The sequence below is a fragment of the Carassius auratus genome, chromosome 4 (assembly GCF_003368295.1).
Source record: "Carassius auratus strain Wakin chromosome 4, ASM336829v1, whole genome shotgun sequence".
Taxonomy (NCBI): Eukaryota; Metazoa; Chordata; class Actinopteri; order Cypriniformes; family Cyprinidae; genus Carassius; species Carassius auratus.
The window spans coordinates 19,235,025-19,257,832 of record NC_039246.1 but is presented as its reverse complement, the minus strand read 5'-3'; the positions used below and the strand labels follow the sequence as shown (position 1 = coordinate 19,257,832).

The 22,808-nt window shown below is 37.1% G+C and overlaps 1 protein-coding gene across 12 annotated transcripts in view; it reads left to right on the top strand.

The window, feature by feature from the left end:
• LOC113061685 (liprin-alpha-2-like) overlaps positions 1–22,808 on the top strand; it is a 153,207-nt gene that overhangs the window by 41,068 nt on the left and 89,331 nt on the right. For 3 of the 12 annotated variants that reach the window (XM_026231095.1, XM_026231103.1, XM_026231111.1), the window contains exon 1: positions 6,833–7,201. The exons of the other annotated variants lie outside the window; for them this stretch is intronic. In XM_026231095.1, coding sequence (XP_026086880.1) covers positions 7,121–7,201 — 81 coding nt within the window. In that variant the 5' untranslated portion in view covers positions 6,833–7,120. Of the gene's footprint in view, positions 1–6,832; positions 7,202–22,808 lie in introns of those variants that run through there. 12 annotated transcript variants of the gene reach the window in all.

Below are 22,808 nucleotides of genomic sequence, written 5' to 3'. Positions count from 1 at the left end.
ATCATAATAATTGCATCCTTAGTGAGTATAAGAGACTTCTTGCAAAAACATTAAAGAATCTTACTCACCCCAACCTAGTGGATTTTTTTTTTTTTTTTGTGAAGTACTTTCTACAACAGCCTTACACTTTTACATTTTCGGAAAGTGTTTACTAAGAATGACTTGCTTGTGCTCTGCGTCCTCAACTAATCACATATAGTGCTTGACCGCTGTACATGTTCAGTCAACATAGAGCATCCTGATTTCTGTTATTCTAAAAACTGTTTAGTTTTCTTTGTTGGGAAAAAGAGTGCAAGAAAAGTATGCATCCAAAATGTACAAGTTTACAACCTTGTTTATCCATAAATAATCCGTATTTACTCACCAATATATTGCAGTTTTGAAAAACAACCAGGTCATTCTTACATCGTGTTGAAGACATAAGGCATCTTCTTTTGTTGACCTCTCTCCAGATTGTGACAGACGGCTCTCTGTGTCTGCATTCTAATGCGTTATGTGTGGTGATGTATTTTGGCAGACTTGAGGGTGACTCATACTTCTGGGTACTTGTGTAACCTCTTGTTACTCTGGAACTTTGCTCCATGCGTGCTGTGAGATCTCTATGTAGAGACAATTTTGCCCAAACACAATGCGCAGAAAAAGAGGATTGAGGTTGATCATCCCCAGAGGAAGATTTGGTGTTTGGAGTTTTTTTTTTTTTTCATTCATGCTATTTTGCATAAATTCAGCAGTGATACCAAAGTAGAACTTCCACATATAAAGCAGAATGATTGGTTGAAAGGTGCAGGTTAATTTTAGTGAGAAGGTAAGATTATTTTTTGTTTATTTACTTGTTTATATGTGAACACTATAAACTGAAAACTATATAGACAAAAAAAAAACTAACACTTTAAATTAACATGAACACTGAACATATGCAACTAACGTCTAATTTCAAATTATTAACACAAATAGAATAGTTTCCCAATTATACAAAAAAAAACTGGTTTCCAGTAGTTTTCATTATTTGGTCAGTTTCTGCAATGTCATACTCTGCATACTATGTGTCCATTCACTCATTCTTTCTCCATACAGTGAATGTGACTTTGCACTAATATTGACTACACTGGCTGAACAAATGGATCGGATTTCATCAGATCTAAAACAAAAGTGCCGACAGTCAGGTTGATTGAATTTGAAAAACGAATTGGAATAGGACAGAAGTGTTACTCTTCTGAGAGGCCTGCTGTTCAGCTCTGATTAGTGTGATGTATATGCATTAATGTGCAGAAGCCTTCATCAGCATGCAGATGTAAAACATCATCTCATTATCCAGGCAACCTGGGAAAACATGAGAACATTCTAAAACTGGAATTTCCTGTTAAAGTCACGGAAATAGTAAAGACCCTAAGTCTCAATTCATAGAGCAAAAGTGTTTTAAATCCTCTGGCTAACTGTTTAAGTCATCAGCATTATACAGCAATAATGATTAAAAGAGTCAATTTTTCCAAGGATCCTTAGCATGAATAAAAGTCCCCTATTCTAAAGACTGTATACAAATGGAAATCCATCCAGGTAACCTCTACAAAGTGAATTTCAAAATCTTTATCCAATAATGCCATGTGACTGGAAAAGCCATTGAAATTGAATGACCAAGAGGGAATCCTGCTATCATGTCTGAGAAATGGCAGACCATAAACAACTGTTTTGCTCTTACTCATCAGAATCACTTAACAATGTGAAATAAATACATTATAGACACATGCACCGAGAGAATTACAAAAAATACTAGATCTGGTTTGGTGACAGTAATGAATTTAGCTGAGGACACTGACTAGTTTTTGTTTCTCTGTATTTTTATTTTATCAATTTATTAATTTACCAGCTAATAATATTTTGAGTGTGCATGATGACAGTAGTTGTCTGACAAGGGTGTTAAGTAACAATAACTGCAGATTGTTTTATTCTATAACACATAGAAAGCAATATTTTGTCTGAAGTTGCAAGATATGCTGTTTGCATAATCAGAGTCACAGTACAAAATAAACAACAATTCACTAAACCTTTGATATCAAAATTCATCCATAAATCCACATACATTTACAGAGTTTGTTTGGTTTGCAATGGGACGCACTGCTGTGTGCTGTCACGATGTGGAAATGTTAACACTATTCCCCTCTGTAATATCCTGCCTACATTTGATTGCTGTGCTGACACTGCTTCCCTGCCAGCATTTCCTGCTAGATATGAGATCTTTTTATTTGCACAAGTCAAAATGCATCACCTGTCGCAGTCCAGCAGCAGTCAGTTTTTATGTTGGGCTCATCTGTAATGTAAAAACATGACACTTTTTGTCCCGCACCACCTACTTGTTTTCACAGTGTCTCTCTGTACCAATATTACAATTCTAAAAAACTTGGTAACACTTTAGTATAGAGACCAATTCTCAATATTAACTAGCATGTCTATTTATAACATATTGGCTGTTTATTAGTACTTATAAAGCACATATTCTGCATGATTTTGCATGATTTATTGAGACAAAAGTCATAGTTATTAGTGAGATCTGGTCCCCAAACTAAAGTGTGACCTTATTAGGACGTCATGGCAGATAATTAACTGGTAATTGGCTGATATTAAAATTATAAACTGTTACTATTATATAATATTGAAATGATCTATTATTTTGTCTAAATAAATGAAAAAATCATACTAAAAACAAAATCACTAGTCATTTTCAGTGCAATGAATTTAGGAATCATAACACAATGAATTAATTTTCAGATTTTTTTTTAATGACAACGTTTACTAAACGTTGTTATGGTAGATGATGGCAAGGTATATAAATGTAAAAATAGAAGTAATTAAGATACAATAATATTGTTCATATATTAAATAATTTAGTGCAATATCACATTTTTTTCAGTATCTTTCAATATACTGGAATAATAATAATGATAATACATCTTTGATACTATTCTGATTTCTCTTGTTAGACTATGCAGCCTTTATTTTAATTAGTCTAGACAACTATCGACCTTTAGTCTTATTATGTGTCTCAATAGGCCACTCTGAAGATTTATGTTCCCTAAATATCCTACATAAAAAGGACCGACAATATGCAGAGTATTAACCCTGCTCCAAATGTGTGAATCAATAATCCTGGTGTACTGTTCTAGATGAGTGTGATAAGACAATGTGTAGATGAGTTCTGCCATATCTTCTACAATCAATAAGTGTTAATATTACATGTGTGGAGAGGGATGTTGTGTCTCTGTAGGCAGTACTGGGGACTCTAATAAGGACAGTTTACCTGCCTGGAACAAGCTCATAAAGAAAGGCTACATGTTTCCTTTTAATTAGACATCAGCTTTGCTCCATAGCATAGCAGCACACGACCCACACACACACGCTGACACACTATTAAATATAACGCCTCTAATTGTGGTGTAGTGTTTTCAAGCACAGATGCTTGTTGGTCCTTATGGAACCAGATGGATGAGTGGCCACCTAGAAACAGGAAATTGATTTGTTTTGCCCGTTTGATTGTTGTGAGAGGTCGTGTTTTACACATCTCGTCTGGGCTCGGAGCGGAGTGTGTGTGTAGGAGATGATCAAACTAATTTGGAGAAGCGGGGGTCCTGTGTTTGTTCAGATTTTATTGTGGTTGAAAACATGAATGAATGAACTAATGCAGCTGAGATCATCAGTACTGCAGAGACGTGTGTACTGTGACTTTATGTAGTATGAATTAGTATATTTAATGCCATTGTGGAAATACTATATATATGTGCACACACAGGCGCGCGCTAATAGTCCACCCCCTCAAAAAATATATAACTGTGTATATACATTGTCACCATTTACTCTCATAACCATAGGCTCATATGTAAACACTGTCAAATATTGTTGTCTTGCATTGAGAGGACCAATAAAGTTTGCTCTTAAATTTTATTCAGGAGTGTTTGAGCCATATTTGATGTGCTCAGTCTGTACATTTACGTTGACCAATGCTCATATGATCATAAAAGCATAAATTAAATCTGTTCATTTTATACAGTAATCGTTTCTCTTTACAAAACATTTACTATGTTTTAATGTACTTGATTTGATGTTTAATCCAAATAAATTTTGATTACTTAGATTTTTAATGGATTAATTAAACTTTCAAATTAATGGGCAAAAAAAGAGAGAGAGAGAGAGAGAATATTAAGATAATATTAATATATTAATATAAAACTCTAATGGGTTTGGAAAGACATGATATAAATTCCTTATTTATGTACAAATTATACAAAAAAATTATTTAAGTGAAAATTGCTTGAATCAAGATACTAAAATTCTATAGTTGTAATTGCACATACTCTTTATTAATTTGATTTTTGTGCTAAATACAGTCACTGTATAAAATACTGTAGAGAGCTAATTTATGCAAGTGAATATTTGGGCACACACAAACATGCATAAATGTATATGCATTGGATATGGGATAGGAAAAGTATTTTAAAACTGAAAGAATTACACATACTTAAGTTTTTTTTTTCTCATAACCAGATGAAAGAAACATTGTCAGCAGTTACAAATGTACTTGCATGCCTACATCAGATTTTGTATTGATTTATTTAATTATTTAGAAATGCTGAATGGTGTCCAGCATAGTTCATTGGACAAAGCCAAGGAGTCTGGGCTGGTGATGTCATTAGTGACATCATTGGAACAAAACGGAGAGATTTAATTGGCCATTTATTAACCAATCAGCTTTTAGTCCCAGTCTTTCCATACACCTCTTACTACACGTTCTGCATGTCCACATTTTTCGAAGTCTTATATAATGTTTAGACATATTAGCTGTGTTTAGAAGTATTTTTATTCTTTGGCTGGAGTGTAATTGTTTTGTTCCGGCAGTAGTGAAGGAGGCGCATCTGTGCTCGCAGAGGCTGCTGCTGTTTTTATAGCAGGGAGAGTGACAAGGCTTGGCATGTTTTGCGGCCACAATCTGAGCCTCCTGGCCTGGCAACCCCCCCCAGAGAGAGCCCACGCTAACTCTGTGTGTGTGTGTGTGTGTGTCCTCTCAGGTTGCTCAGAAGCCCCATCTGGTGCATCTCTCTGTACCCTGGCAGGACGTTTGGAAGCAGAGATCAGTCCCACCTCCTCTTCCCCTTGAGGGAGGAAAGAATTTAGAGAGATGCTCCAAATCATCCATGGAAGCATTTTCATATCTTCGTCGTATTGTCTCATAAGAGAATTCCTGCCGACCGTTAGTGGAAACAATGTTACGAGTCAGTGTTTCGGATAAAGCACATTTCACAAGGGTTTAAAACCTTAATACTAGAATTATGCCAGAAATCATAAAAATAGCACCATAATTCTTTGTTCGAGTCATCCACTGAAACGGAAACTCATTTAAAGATGATTGCTTGTCTGAAGACATGGACAAAAATACATTAGTATGGAAAAATGACATCAGATGCCCTTTTGGATGTGAATTTCGGCAACATTTTCTTCTAGTTTCACTTAAACAAGAAAGATCGCAGAGATCGTAGAGTTTGATTAAAGGGGAGAATGCATGTCTAGTAATAACCACATAACAACTGGCTAAAACCATTAAGAAACCCTAGCAAGCACAAATTGTGGTTGTTTTGTCAACTCCAGCTATTGCATTGTTATCCCGCCAGATTGGTTTATCTACAAAGCAGTCATGTGACACACGATTTAAGGAGTATGCTGATTGTGGTGACACACACATGTCGAAAGGCACCTATGAGAAAAAAAGAAAGTCTCTGATTGAATAAAGAACGCTAAATGGACTCCTGCTAAGCCAGGCTTTGCAGATTTGATTTTCTTCCTCAACAATGGCTACATGTATCTTCAAAAAAGCCAAGCAATGGAGCCAAATTGAATGAGCCCATCCCGTGTGCCCATCTCTGTAGAAACATTGAATTAAAAGAGCTCCTTTATTAACTGAAGCAAGCTTATCCTGGTCAATACTGAAGTCATTCTAAATGACTGCATTGACATTCTTTTCTAAAGGAGTAGATTGGCCTAAAGAGGGAAAAAAATATATATTGATCCCAAACACTTGTTTTTAAAAGCAGGTTTGGTACTGGAGACCTTGAAAGTCTGTGCACAATGTGACTGGACTTTATTTTATCTGGAACATTGTTAAATAATTGCACAGCAGTGTCCATACATGTTCTATACTTATACTTAATGCTGTTTTCATATATTACATATTTTGTAGTGGTAAATATTTTTGTTACACTTAATTTTAATGTGTCCTTGTCCTTTATCTTTCATAAGATGACTCACAATTGACTTGTCATATTTATTTGAAAATTTGTTGGAAGCTTCTTATTTTACATATTCCACTAATATTCTATTCATCTCAAACCAGTGTCAAAAAAACATTTCCTGTGACAAATAATATGGTTTGATGACACTTCCATAAATGAAAAATAAAATATATACAAATATTTGTATTATAATTAAAAAATATATTACATTTATGCAATTAGTTTATATAAAATGTACAAAAATAACCCTGAGAATGGAGCAACTAGCCTTGGTTTCCCTTACAAAATACTCAAAGTACTCAGCACCTGGTGCTATCACTGAATACTTTAAAATAAGAAGTGTTGTTTCTCTAGAGAGCTTTTTGCATATTTGTTTACTGGACCCTAAACATACAGTGGCAGCTCATTAATATGTGACTCGCTTTCTCTGCGCATCAGCAGGGAGAGTCCCCGTATAGCCACGCCCACGTCTGATTCTGATATCTGATTGGCTTACCGGCAGCGATGCTGCATAATGATGTGAGGAGGCAGCAGCTTATGGAACAGATGGGCTGGTCCAGCACTCGGGTACACAGCATCCGTGCTGTGATCATGGAGCCTGCTGCTGTATTTATCACTGACATTTCACACCCCTGATTGATTATGTCAGCATTGCACTGACTTAACATTCAAACAGCGTGCATAAAAGCAGCGCATTTATAATTTCTGTCCTTCTTTGTGGATGTGAGGAGTCCGGAGTCAGTTTGGGAGACACTGATCGGTGATCAGCTGAACTTGACAAGGATTTAATTCATATTGTGCAGCCGGAGACATACTGCCGATCACTTCTGCATTGCATTGGAGGAAATATGATTTTCTCTGACATGAACACGGGGACTAATTCCCCGAAGGTCCACCCGCCCAACGGGACGAGGTTTTACACATACCAGGCGAGTATTTAAAGTGTTTAAAAGCCAAAAACGAATGCAAACTGCTTGTTGCTAGTTTTGAGTATTATTTGCAGTTTCAAGTCGCTTTTCTTTGACACGTCCGTGATGCATTACGTTACGTTGTTTTAATCTGAAGGAGCTCGGGAAAATTGCGCACTCAGAGTTTGGTGGTAGTTAAACACAGAATAAGCAGGGTCGACGGTTTTAATCACGTTCAGGATTAAGTTTAGCACTAAATTGTCACGATTTTGATGTAGGTTACGTCTGGACTGAAGGTTTAAAGGCGTTAACCCACAGCAGGAATGAGCGCGCGCGTGCCTCTGGAGGCGCGAACGCTTTATAAATACATCACGCCAGGACAGGAGCAAACATTGACAGTGTTTGTCGATGAAATGTGAATTTGAGTTCAGTCTGTAGTCCAATAAGTGATTAAACAATCTGCAACTCAGGCAATCTTAATCCCGTTTCGCTAAAACGATACGTTTTATTATGTTCAAGAATGTCATGGACAGGAGAACCTTTTTACTCTTTACTGACTATTTCTCAGAATAAGTTTAATGCTTAAAGTTGTTTGCTGTATAAACACATAGTTTAATGTATTGGCTACACAAACACACACAAATAAAAGAAGAAGAAAAAAACGTCTTGTAGGATTAGAATATTATAGACGCGTCAACATTTATGTCTTAACACAATTAGTGAATAATCCAAAATGATGAAAAAGGTAACCAAAATATAAAACCGCTGTTTTGTCTGAATATATGGTGGTAATCAATAGTTGTGTAATATAACAGTAACCCATGTGATACTCTGGTATAACGGTCAGTCTCTTTGATTATTATGCAGCAGTGCAGATTGTCTTGATATGCTGAATTGCATGCACTGCTCAGCTGTGACCCAAATCTCATGCATTGGAATGAGGGCAGTGTCTTTAGATATTGATTTCTGGAACAGGAGGCCATGGTATCCAAGCCAGTGATGATATCAGTGAGAGACTGTAGCTTTAGAGATGATGATTTCAGCAGAGCGCTGCTCAACAGGTGCCGCAGATGCTTGTTTAACCATCTGTATTGATATTTGTTTGTGGATTACAGAGGTTTATTTTTGGTTCCCCTGTGCGCTAAAAATACTGCTGTGTGGTTTACCTCCAGTTGTTTTCAGCTTTGCTCATTTTGAGTGAGTGTGTGTTCATTATGCCCATGTTTCTGTGTGCGTGTGGTATCAGCTTGTGTGATTATTAGTAGTGAGGTGCTTTCCATGGAAAACGGCCTGAGAGATTTCCCCCCGATTTAAAAAGGCATGGTCTTTGTGCTGTCCTGACAGTCGGTTTCCCAGGTACAGCAACAGCATGAAACAAACTGAACAATCGAAGCACCACGTGCACCGTAGAGAAAAAAAAAGTTGGGGCTTTTTGAAAGCTACACAGTTGTTTACTACAGTGGGTCTCAATTGGTTTAGATTCAGGGACAGAATTTTCCTTCGGATGATTAAACACAGAACTAGAATCTCAACTAGGGAGCCTCAGCAAACTGGGTGCCGCAGGATTATTATATATATAATATATTAATTATATTATTATTTTATATTAACATTTTATTATTTATGGGGTCTTCGAATATTGCGTTGGACAGTGTCTGAGTCAAACATATTGAGAACCACTGCCTTAAAGCAAATGGACAAATCCAAATAAATCTTTGTTGCATTAATGCATAAACCCCAAAATTCACAGTATAAACATGAGGCCAACCCAGGCTCATTAGAAATACTTGATTCATTTCTGCGAAACCTGAAATACTTTTCTCCAGATGCGTTTCGCTGCACATTTCAGGCAACGACACCTCCATAGGTGTTATAAGTGAAATAAGCCAACTGTGTGACGCAAATGGTAAAATGTATTAGTTTACAAATCATGCACTTTTTGTAATGTTTTTTGCAAGTGTTTTTGGTCATAGTATAGTATTGTGTAAGAAACCATGCAAAACGAATCCTGATTCATTGAAAATATGCCACTTTAAACACAATAAACATTTTTATTGGGTTACTGCTTTTAGTGCATTTTCAGTTTATTAAATGCCATTAAATTAAAATTAAAAACACAGCAGTTTCTTGATGTTTGCTGTTTCCATGAACCACATGAAACATACTTGTGGTAAGTTCACCTGTTTTACTGTACTCTGGTTTGCATTATATTTTTAGATAGTTTTTTCCATGTTGTTATCCACCTAATGTGAATCTTCTCCCAAGCAATAGATGATTTTGAGTTTGATTGAACGGCTTTGACGTCAATAACAAATGACTTGGGAAGTAATTGCATTCCTAACTTCACACAATTAAATGGTTAGTTGAATGTTATGATTTGCATTTTCCTGCTTTTTGTGACCATTTCCAATTCTCACTTGCTTTTTCTTCCTCTGTATTTTACAGCCATATAATTAAATGCTTTCAAACAGTGTTCCTTTCACTCTGTATTGCTGTACAGATAATCTTTCTCACTATTTCTCCAGCATTCCTCCCCAGACCTGGCAAACAGTGCACAGAGTCAATATTAGTGTTGGCCAAGCAAAGCATTCTCCAAAGCTGTGTGTATGTCTGTGGGTTGGTGTGTGTGTGTTTGTAGGTATGTAGGGTTATTCAAGCACACGACATGTTTTGTTAATGGTGTTTGCTTGAAGCAAGGAGCAAATATAGTATCGGCGATAGACTTTGTATTGGTGCACACCTGTCTGTGGTAATTTGAGTCAAAACCAATAGTGATTTAGCTCACTGATCCTGCACACAATTCATAGCATAAATGGATTACAGATTGTATTGTATAAGTAAGACAACCCTTACCATAAAAAATAGAAAATATAACAAATGTAAAGCCCTGGCCATCTGGTGCTGTTTCAGAGTGTTGTGAGCGTAATTTCATTAGCTTGACCTCTCCCCTCATAGCCAGGACGGTTTTGCCTAGGCACAGATATAATATAAGCTAGTGAAAGTTGGCTTCCTGGCTTCTCCATTGGGATTAGTGGGAAAGGGAAGGTTATGGAGGTCTTTGGTTTGTTTAATGGGAGCTGATCGCTGTTTTCTAATAACGAAGGTGACGAGCATGGCAGTTAAAAAGAACTAGATGTTATTAACATAATATTTTTTTAAATAAAATAATAATTTCTTATCTGAAGCGATTTGCAATTGAGCAATACAAGAAGTAATTTATCTTAAATTAGTATAATATGTAGGGCCCCATGATTTCCACAAAGCGGAAAATGTGTTTTTATATATGAAATATATGGCTACATGAGCAAAATCTCTAGAACTGCTCTGAGAGTCACGTCATGTGCTTTTTACCTTTTCTTTTGTTTAAAACTGTGGCCATATAATACACAAACAGAAACTTAAAGGTCTTCACAGCAACCTGTTGAAATGAAAGTTCGGTTTAACTTGAAGAAACCGTGACAGAAACAGTATTCGACGTAATGATAGTATGCTACAAATAAATAATACAATTATTAATAAAACATTGATGTACTGAGTAATATTAATTAACTACATGTACCTACTATAGGGTTTGGCTTAGAGTTACTTGCATGTAATTATGCATATATTTATTATTATTATTATTATAATAGTAAGTACATGTAAAATGTAACAAGGACACCTTAAAATAAGTGTTACCCATTATTTTAAAAGAATGTTTACTAGAATTTATCTATTATTTGTAATATTATTTCTGGAACAAATTACAATAAATTGCTTATTAATTAAAACAATTAATTATAGATGCTTTTCATTATTTATAATTATAAACCATTAAAATGGAATCCAGAAAATTAATGGGAAACAGAATCTGATAAAAAAACAAAGATTCTTTAATAAGGGCCTTAAAATAAATTTTTCGTTTAAACCTTTAATAAATTGCTGTTTAATATTGTGTAATTTTCATGATTTCAATGAATTAGATATGTTTTCTGATTTAAAAAAATATGATTTAACCATTAAAACAGGAATGGAAAAACAGAATTTGAAGAGAAAAAAGTACCTTTTTCCTCGGTTAAAGATTTCAGTTGCACAGGTGGCATTCGGGTGAGCCACGGACTGATCCAGGCAGAGCCTGATCACAAATATGTGCTTGAACAAGGCCGTGACCCCAGGTTGGCCAAGGGGGACTGTCCATTTAAGGAGTATTGTAATTGTCCTGCTAAAGGCTGAGTAATGAAGAGGAGATGAGAAATGATGTGGATGAGAAAGAGACATGTCAGAACATTATTAGAGAGATTGATGGAGAGATTGTGATGGATATAGAGAGGGGGTCACACTAATGTCTTGACCCTCAGTCCAGCCCCGAATACTATACTAAACCAGTCCGACTAGAAACCTTGCACTGTTGTCAGGGTTTTATTATTCAGGTGACTAAGGATTCTAAGTGTTTAAGGGACATTAGTTTGAGTATATGATGACAGAATTTAGTGTTTTTTTAGAATGGTGTTAAATGTTTTATGAAGCCTATGTAAAGGAGAAAGAGTGCTTTTTGTTGCTTGGAAACAAAAGGATGGTGATCCACAAACGACTCTATGATGCTTTTAACGGCTGCCGTATCCATCTTAAGTACGACTTCCATTGTCTCTATGAGACATCTTATTGAGCTTTAATGCATTACAATTGTCCCGAGTCACTCGGCTTGTTTGAAGCCATCACCTTCCATACAAATGTATCTCATCATTTCACTGCATTCGGACTTTGATTACCCATGATTCAGTGCTCTGTCCTTTTGTCTTCAAGGCTCTCGCTGCAAGGGTCCGTGGTGATGTAACCTTCTTCGGTCAAACCTGATTAGCGTGGAAAAGCCCTTTCAATCTCTTATTTCCTGAGATGGAGGCTATTATATACATTAAACAAATTAAATGAGTAATATTAGATAACAGCTGCTATTTATTTGAGAAAGTTCACTTGGTTCACTGTCGATGGCAGTCAAGATTTAAAGTTTAAAGGAATAGTTTGGCCAAAAATCCGTCATCATTTACTCCAAACCTGTATGACTTCCTTTACTTCTGTGGAACATATTCTGAGAAATGTTTTATTGTTGTCCTTATGGATAGAGTTAAAAGTCCCAAAAATGGTTTGTTTGCCAAGATTCTTTATAATATCTTCTTTTGAGTTTCACTGAGGAGTGATTCATTTTGAATTTATGTAGATAATAGTACCATAGTAAAGATTTGTAATATCGGGAAGGATACCTGTATGCCTTTTTGGCCATTTGCAGTAGCAGGCAAATAATTATCATAATTAGGAAATGTCCATGTGGAATTGAAGACTGCCTATGATATATTTTGTGCCATAAATGTTTGGTGCTGGACAAGGTCAGAATTTGACACCGAGGTAGATCTTTGTTCTGGACCACAGGTGGCACTTTGGTAAATACAAACGAGATTCTGTCACAAAGCAGAGGCTCGCCTGATTCAGTCCACCCACCGCTGCTGCTGATCTGTTTAATTAAACCCTCTATTCAATCAAAGGTCAAGGCAAGGACAAAGTGCTTTTGTTGCTTTTTTAAAGAGGCTAATATGGAGATTTTATTCAAAAGCTTGGGTTTGATCATGTCGGATTCAACAAGTAGAACACGAGGAAGTCCAGAGCATTTTAAAGGATCTGGCTAAGGGGGGATTTAGCTGTTCAATGATTGTGTTTAGTGCAAAATGTTTTTAAAAACAACTTATGACCAGACCCCGATCAGTAAAATTTTGGTAGCACTTTATTGTCCTGTTCCCCATGTACATACTATGAACTTATTATAGTAATTACAATAACTATGTAATAACTAGGTACTAAGCCTGAACCTACCCCTAAACCTAACCCTACCCCATGTAGTTACCTTGTATTACCAGAACTTTCTTAGATAAATACACTGTAAGTACACTAAGTACATGTAAGTACACGTACTGTAAAATAAAGTTTTATTAGTAATAATCAGTAGTACCGCTTTAGGAGTCGTAGTAAAACGTAATGTATTTAATATATATTTAAAAATAAATAAATATAAAAATAATTATGATGCACTATTTATGTCATAGTATAATTAAAATTAATTAATGTATTTACTGATATAAAAATGATAATTTAACTTTATTTAGAGTACTACTTGTGCACGATGCATATTTCTTAATATCAAGGCTAAAATGTGTTTTAATGTCATTATTGATGAGGACTGTATGGTCATTGGAATAAAATCTGTGATATTTTAAGTGTCCCTGAAGTTTATTTGCAATAGTTCCACTTTTGCACAATCAGATATAATTCAGTATATCTTTAGTTGGACTTTCAACACTTCTTCCACATAATTAAAGTGCATTTAAGTTCACAATTAGTTGTTCCAATTTAGCAGACTTTAAGTATACCAGTTTAGTATACAAAAAGTACAGTTGCAGGGTATTTTTATTAACTACTAGAACATGTAAATGTGTTTTTAGTGTATTTAGCCTGAATTATTTTAATTTCAAATACATTTTAGTATATTTATTTTTCACTAGGGTATACAGCCGTTCTGCCACTCTCTTTTCTTTTCCCTCATGAGCATTTGGTCAAAACCATCACACAGTTTCTCAGCTCTCTCTCAGTCTATCTTTGTGCAGACACGCTCAAATGCTTAATGCCAAGTGCCAGGAAAAACGGATGATGGGGCCGTGCCTCTTCATTAAAAGTGCAACTTTTTCGTTTTGTTTCGGCCAGCAGTTTTGGGCACTGCGGCGTTTAGCGCGGGGGAGTTGGATTGGGGTATAACTGTAAGTCAGCACAGTGCTGTGTTAGCACTGCGATTTCAAATCACAATCAGCTCGTCGTTGCATATGAAGAGGCCGATAAGCACATGTGTAGCAGTTCTGAGTTCAGATGTGATGCAGTCGTCAGTGCATTTATGGGCTGTGGTAATGGTAATTAGTCAGCTATTTATATTTGTGCAATCGCTTGCATTGTGCCTGTTGGCGGAATGAGGAGGTAGAAAAGCTTTGCTAGTTTAAAAGCTCATTTGACATGCCTCAGGTTTACAGAGACATGTTCTAAACCCCATTGAGCTGCCTACCTAGACATTTTTTTTTTTAGCCATTGTAGGTGCGCTAATGACGCAAAGGCTGTTCCGTAGGGTTTCCTGCTAAAGTATGCTCCCTTAAGCCAAGTGTACACTACAAGTCTCATGCTTCTTTTTTTTTTTTAATTGCTGAGATTGTCTGCAACAACCAGTCCCAGATCACAGCATATGAGGCTTGTTTGAAATGTGTTTGACCAGTCGCCAGTTGTGCTCACTTGCCTTTGCAGAAAACACCAGTGCTTAATGAGGATGGGGCCAGTGAGAGAGTGTTTTGGGTCAGTTGGTGCTATTTGCCCTTTTGGGTCAGTGGTATATATTTTTTAATTTCCATTTCCTTTGAATGCATGTTTATGCCTCCCAAACTTAGACATTTGGTTTCCTGGGACTTGAAAAACTCATGAGGTGTGACACTTATGGATTACTGTTTATAGAGTCGTGCTTAAGGTTAAATTTTGACTAGGATGCTGCCGATGGACAATAGACAGTAGGGCAGCTCACTAGATGTTGGACAAGGGCCATAGTCTTTCAGTGCCAGAGTCATATCTACAGGAGCACTGCATCAAGTCAACACTCCACCACCTTAAAGATGCCCCTCTTTCTCTCTTTCTTTCTCATTTATGGCCATATGGGATTACGGTGGCGACTCCCCACAGCAGATGTGCACATGGATTAGACCAGCAGGGCACGACTCATGACTTTGACATGATGGTGGTGTTCTTTGAACCAAGAAGCATTGTTATTATGACTGTAATGCTGCGACAACACCCAGAACAACTCATTTCTGCTTTGCTATTTTGAATTTGTTGTTTCTCCGTTTATCAAAGACCAAGAAATGACAGTATTACAGGGGTTTTTGATAAAATTAACCCCCTTGGCAGTTTTTTATTTCAGACACTGTTCCAAATTATTGATGTGAATAGACTGAAATCGGAAAAGTTTTTGCCAAGATATATATATCTTTGGCATATATGCTATATTACATTATATATATATATGGTAAGAAGCTGATATGATTCTGTAATAGTACTGAATACATAAATAAACAAACAATAACCACGTTTATGTGTGTCTCATCACTAAACACATTTTTGTTTTCAATCTCATACAGCTCATAACTAAATATTGTCTGTTCCACAGCTAGCCATCATACTTTTTAACTGAATAAATGTAATTGCTTTCACAATGAACAGGTTTATGCAGATTCTTAGCGATTTTAATAAAAGCATTTTCAAAATGATTATTTAAATTATAAGATCAAATAAATGGAAATAGCTAATAAACTATGCTATTATTTGTTTGAGAGCGAAAGTCTTAATTAGTTCTTACCCTTTTCATCACTGACAAATATGCCTCACATTATGTTTCTTAGTTTATTTGTTAAAACTGGATATCATTTTTTTATGCAGTTCATAAGTACATAAATCTTCAATTTAGAACTAAATATTTTTGGGAGTATTAGAGCTTCCTTGGCTGGAACTAGTCTCTCCAAGGTCATATCCTGGGTGATTGTATGCATGCACACACAAACACACTGCATGCAAACAACTGTGCTGATTGCAAAATCGTAGCATTACTGGTCAAGAACAGAACAAAGGCATTTTGTTTACAGTGATCAAGCAAACAGCCTTTTGGGAATTGTACCACTTGACCTTCCGTTCACTGCCGTGGCGCCCAGCATAATTGCTCACAAATGTCCTTCATGAAAATCCATGTAAGAGTTTCCCAAATCCAGCAGCAAAGTGTGGCCTATTTTCCTCTGTGTGTATGTATGTGTTTTAATCAGGCCTTGTGCATTAAAATCTCAGTGGGGCAGATGGGAGGGAGTTTGACCCACTTTGATGGATTCCACGCCGATTAAAAGGATGAGTGAGCTTTTGAAAGCACGGCGACCCTCTGTGAGCATGTGTGCGCACTAGGGATGCGCAGATCTACATATTGTCATAATCATACTGAGTTGGTGTCCAAACAAGTTGGTCTTCAGAAAGACCTGTATAATTGGGGTTATTTAGGGCGATAACCTCAATGCTCTTTATCGTTTGTTCATATAGAGTGCATACTTAAGTTCAAAAATATCACAGAGGAATGGAACAGAATGATCTTGACATGCATTCTTAAGTGGTTTTAAACTCAACACAATATATAAAAAATGCAGTAGTGTGTGGCTGCTAGTCGGTTATTGGAATAAGCTGTGTGCTTTATTACCTTTGATATGAAACAATGCTCAATTTATCACGAGGTTCAAATAATAAATGCTGCTTTGGCAGACTTTCACAGATCATTTGACGGATCTTTGTAGCCACCTCAGATCAAGCTGATTCTCTGATTATCTTTCCTCTTTACTAGTAATAAAATCACAAAATTAACATGAAGGTGTATTACAACCAATGTTAAAAGAAGAGTGCAACATCTCTGGACTGGAATGTTTTACTAAATATTTGCACTAGATGTAAGGGATTATGTACACCCATGCATTTGCCACATAACTTGGCACTTAAGTAATTAATAAGACAAAAAATATTGATTTGAGTTATTAGCATATTAGGGTTAGGGTTATCTGTACCAGATAGACCCATTCATTATTTAAATGAAATATTAATCTGAATCAGTTTGATTTGTGAAACCTGTTGACTCCCAGCCCCCCAAAACATCTCTCTATCTCACTTCCGTTTCATGCTTTATTTAGACTTTTTGTTGCATTTCTATTGCCATTTTATTTCCTCATTTTTGCCTTTTTCTTGGTCATTTTAGCTCTGTTCCGAACTGAAGTGAGCTTCCTACCTGAACTGCATTTTTAGACATTATAGGCACACTCACAATGCAAGATAAATACCTTGTAGCACACTTTATACTTATGTCGTTTTAGACAAATTTCGAGGCAGCAGCAAATACAATGCAATAAGTGAAAAATTTTTGTAAACTGTTTTGAAGGAAACAGTGGTTATATTTAATTCAGAGCTGAAAAGAATCATCTACATGTGTGTTCATGTGTTTTATGCTTAAAAAACATTAAAACACACACTTAAGTTAGTTTAGCAACATGCTAATGTCACACTTTACTGGGATAGTCATTTGTAAAAATAGATGTACATGGTAATTATAGGGTCAGGTGATTGACTGAACATAAATGACTCAAATCATCCAAGATTCTGTTGCTTTGGGCAGCATGTAGATTTCTTTGAGGAATAGGGATACATTAATTGACACTTGAAAATTGTCAAATGATGGTTAGTCTAACATTAAATGTTGTACAATGTTATCTAATATTGCATCTAGCCCTCTCTCACCATACAGAATGGCACATGTAGGGCATATGAGAATCAGCACAGATCTGAAGGGGGAACCATTAGTAGTTCGGACGCCATGCAGATTTGTCCTTTACAAAATCAATATACAAGCTGACAAATGGCCTTCATTATTTAAAATGCTGTGATAAAATGATATGTGGCCTAATTTTTTTTTTTTTTTTGTAAGGGGTCAAATGAGCTCATTTGGGCGAGAGACTCAAAGAACGAGAACCATCTTTCCTCCCTTTATCAGTATTCTTAGTTTTCACTCTTTATTAGCTCCCTATCTTACCAATGATGCAGCTGCAGAGGCGAGACTGTGGCGTCAGCACATTTGTCATTCTGACTGTAGCTCTCGTTCGGCCGGCCACAAGCTGTTGGTTAGTTTTAACACCTTTACTGTCATGCAGAGTAAAATCCTTGCCAGGTCAGGCGTAGTGAACATTAGCATTTTAGATCTCCCATCGTCTTTCTTTCTTTGAATGACCTAGATCACTTTTTCTATGGGTCTTTATGAAGGGTAAGTTCACCCTAAAATGAACATTTTGTCATTATTTACTCACCCTCATGTCGTTCCAAACCTGTAAGAGTTTCTTTCTTATGTTGAACATAAAAGAAGATATTTTGAAGAATGCTGGCAATCAAACACTTGATGGCCCTCATTGATTTTCAAAGTATTTCTTTCCCTACCATCCAGGTCAATGGGGACCAGCAACTGTTTGCTAATTCAAAATATCTTCTTGTGTGTTTAACACTTTATTTTAAGGTGTCCTTGTTACATGCGAAATGTACTTACTATTAGGGATGCACGATCATGATTTTTCATGGCAGATTCCGATATCAATTTTTTACAAGCAAACTGGCCGATTCTGATAACGATTTCCGTTTTTTTTTTTTTTTTTATCTTTAAACAACAAACAAGGAAGAAGGAAAGTGTGCATAAACAAGATGTTAATTTGGTATTTAAGAGGCCAAACTGGCTTTTGGTTATTGAAAACAATAACTGTAACCGTCTGAAATTAACGGCAGAAACTGCACAGTAAGTAGCCTTCATTCAATACAAACACAGATGGTACAGACATCAGCATTTAGCTTTGGTTTCTGAATCAGGTTGAAACTACATAGAACTGGCCTTAAATTAAAAGATTAACTTCAGCCATGTGAAATAAAAGGCAATGACTGCATAGTTCTACAAAAACACCATAGTTCTAGTCCAAACACCACAATCAACACACATTCAATAAGATGTTTCTTAATCAGCATTCAATATTTGTTTTAGTTTCCTGCACACAGATTTCGAAGTACTTCCACACAAATGACATGATGGCGAATGATTACAATGTAGTCTGTGCACGCGGGTGAACTTCCGGGAAAATTGGCCGAAAAAAAACAAAAACTGGCTGATTGCCGATCGCATATTCTAAGAAAAAAACGTCCGATTCCGATTTATGGCCGGTCAACCAGTGCCATAATAATAATAACCACTATTATAATAATAATAAATTATGCTCAATTACATGCAAGTAACCTTTAACCAAATTCTAATCCTAACCATATTATGCTGCATGCTGGTGGGGGTTGAGGAGAGATCACCCCCCCCACATGATTGTAAAGTGCTTTGGGTGTACAACAATACAAAATAAAGTGCTATATAAATTAATCATTCATTCATATTATACATACATGTAATTAATATTAATAAGTACTTAAATGTATAATTACACTGTAACAAGGACACCTAAAAATAAAGTTGTAGTCTTTTTATGTTATGTGGTTTAAATATTTTTTTCATCTTACCTTGACTTCATGTTCCTGCAGTTGTGAGTCTGGGTGTGTGGATAGTGTGCTACACTTATATACACTGTAAAAAACAAATTTATCTTCCATATATTTGGCTTATAATCATATAAAGAAGTCCCCACATAGGGTCAGGTTGTGGGGCTATATTGATACCCCAGTGATCGATCAGTGGTGTGAGTGCACTAAGGGTGTACTCACTAGGCACGGTTGCTATGAACCGGGTCCGAGTACGATTGTCCCCCCTCCCCACTCCCCCTCTGGCCTGCACTCACATATAGGGTTTCAGCATTCGTGCCGGAGCACGCTTACGTCATTATGGTGCGACGGTTTCGGGATAAACAGGAAGAGCGGCTCTCTCTTAACACAATGGAGTGCATCGCTCTGTTTTCTTTGTGGATAATTTTGTGTTGTTTGGTCCACAGCCTGTTGTTAAACAGATGTGTCGCCTTAGTGGCGCGAAAATTTTCACGTAATCGTGCTGCTCGTATGAGGATGTTTGCAAGGACTTTGCAGTTTTTATGCGTTTTGTACCTCTGCCGTAGACCAAAGCGACCCTTTCCCTGCCATGTTGGTTTTGGAGCGTCGCAAAACCGTAATGCAAGGCGCCCTTTTCCGTGCTCCGGCACGGTTAGCGCTCACACTGCATGCGAACCGCGCCCGAGTCCAACTGAACCGTGCCCTGGCCCACCTCTTCCAAGCGGGCCAGGGCTGGCCAACGAGCCGCGCCCGGGCACGATTCGGAGCACTCACACTAGTCAAACGAACCGCGCTTTGGTGGTCAAACGCACTCGGGCACGGTTCAAACTGGCAGTGTGAGTACACCCTAAAAACTAAAAACTGTTTAACAAGAAACTGCAGGCAGTGAGAGCTGCATGTGGATGATTTCATACACCATCGCCCTTCTGAGGTGAGAGATGCGCACCATTAATGCAGGAGTAACTAGCACACTGCATAAAACACTATCAGAGCACTCCAGTGCTTGTCTGAAGCAGTTATTCATTCCTGTGCTCTGGACTTTCATATTTGTAAATAATGAAGTGCATTAAAACCTTGCCATGTTTAATTAAGTGAGCACTGGCCGTTTCTTCAGTTATGGCATGTCCATAAGTTCCAAGCAGAATCGTAAAGCTGCGCTGATATGAGAAACATTTCATTTTTATTTGTTCGTCAAAACAGTGCAATGCAGAGAGGCTGTTAAAATATGAAACGGAAACATTCGCTGTCTGAGGTGATATATTTAGCTTGGACTTCAGTAGTTCTTTTTAATTTAAAAGTGAAGAAGTCCTGGAGCTGAACAGAGCACGAGGGCGGCAGAGCTGACCTTTGACCCCTGTGGATTTAGCTGAGGCCAGATGGAGTGCTCTAAATAGATAGATTTGGATGTTAACTTATGCAGCTGGGTAATATTTGGGTGTGAACTGTTGAATTCAATTATCTTTCCAACTCACCCTTTTCTCTGAATTCGCCATTCTGACCAAGATGAATTTGATTGATATTTCAACACTGACATATCTTTCCATGAACTCGTTTTACCCAACAACACAGACTTTACATCCGCCCAAAGATTTCCAGAGATTTTATCTGGGAGATTAGGATGCAAATTGAAGGCCGTTGCTTCCCTGTGGCAGCTCCCAGTTAATGGCATTGCCTCAGGATGGCCTGACATTCAGCCAAACGATTCCAGAGAAATCAATAAACCTCTGTGCTGAAGACGTTTTAAATGCCCATGCTGTTACTAACACATTTCATCACTCCTGCTGATATTGCAGCAGACCAGTATGGACGACTAAAGCCAGACTGACCTCGATCAGACAATCTATGAATCCGAATCAGCTCAGGCTGAACTGGGTAACATTTATTCCAAATTTCAGTAATACTTTCTGCTCACCAGCATCTGTTGTCTTTTGAAATCTCACTGTCTTGCTCTCTCTCCCTCGTGCATATTAATCAATTGACACGATGGTGTCGATGTTTAAATCATTTAAAATGAGAATGTAAATCTGTTTACCCCATTTTTTTTTTTTAAGAAAAAATTTGATTAGATTTCATATCGCAATATATATCACAGAAAAATAAAATATCGCAATGTCATTTTTTCCCAATATCGTGCAGCCCTATTACTATTTTGAAAACTAAGAATAATTAAGGTTTTCATCTCATGAATTTCATACTTTTAATGAAACTCTATTTTTATTATAACATACGGAACTAAAAAAAAATTATAATAGAATATGTGCATACAAGTATACAATTATAAATTATTAGAAGCATGAATTGTGGTTTTTATGTATTTATGTATGTATATTGAACTAGCCGGAAAAACGTATAACAAGCTTTACAAATAAGTCCCAACAGGTCAACTGGCTTGACTAAATGCTGCTTTTTAGCAACATGGCTGTTGTGATTCACCTGCCAAGCATTGAAATGTATGGAGCTTTTAGCTATTTATGCACTGAAGGAAAGGCTATGCAGATCTAACAACATAGGGTCTCCTCGTGTTGGCGATTTTCCTGTAGTATTGAGGAGTTCAGCTGGCTGTCATATGTGGTTTGTAGCTGAGATTGTTAGATAAGAAGCTCTCTAGGTCACTGGTGAAAATACATGAGGAGTGAAGAGGACTAGCATCTGCTAAAAGGCTACATAACAGGGCACAGGGGATGACTAAAATCACCCAACTGCGAATGAAACGCATTTACATTAGATTACATTTTTCAGTGCTTTTTCATCCATGTTTTGCCTTATTTTTCTCTTGTTATTTCTTCCAAAAGTTTCAATCAGTATCCAACTGAAATTATTCTCCTGGGACGCCCATCAACAATGTTTTGTACCATGGGAAAACCTGGAAGGAGTCAGTTACTTTTGCCCTGTTTTCTGTGCACTGCTTTTGAACACCCCAATGGTGTTAATTGGATGATAGGGCGGCTCCAGGGTGACTAACAGAACGGCTTCTGCCATCAGGGTGAACTGCTCTGTCACATTCAGTAATAGACTGGATTGACAGTGTCCACACATCCTGCACCAGCTCTAGCAATGGAAAAACAGCATCTGGACCCAGTTGAGAGGAAAGATGGATTGTTGGTAAGGACAGAACATCCCCAGAGGACACTGGATGCTGAACACAGGTCTGGTTATTATCTCCTTCCAGCAGGTTTGGGTTGAATAGAGAGAGCTGACCTCAGCGGCCCAAAGAGAAGAGTGTGCATGGAGCTCAAGTGTTTTCTAGCCCTCTGAAACTGCACCCATTGTTAGTGCTTGGAAAAAAGAGGACCCTCCTCCATCCAAGCACTTGGAGCTTTTGTAGCTTTTAAATGACTCATAGACGAGGAGAGGATGACTCAGGTGCGGCTTTGTAATGCAAGGGGCTTTTGTGCTATGAACAAGGGGACGTGAGAGAAAAAAGTGCCGCTTGCATCGAGAGAAACCACAGCTGTGAGGCCTCCGGTGATGGTTCCTGAAAGCAATC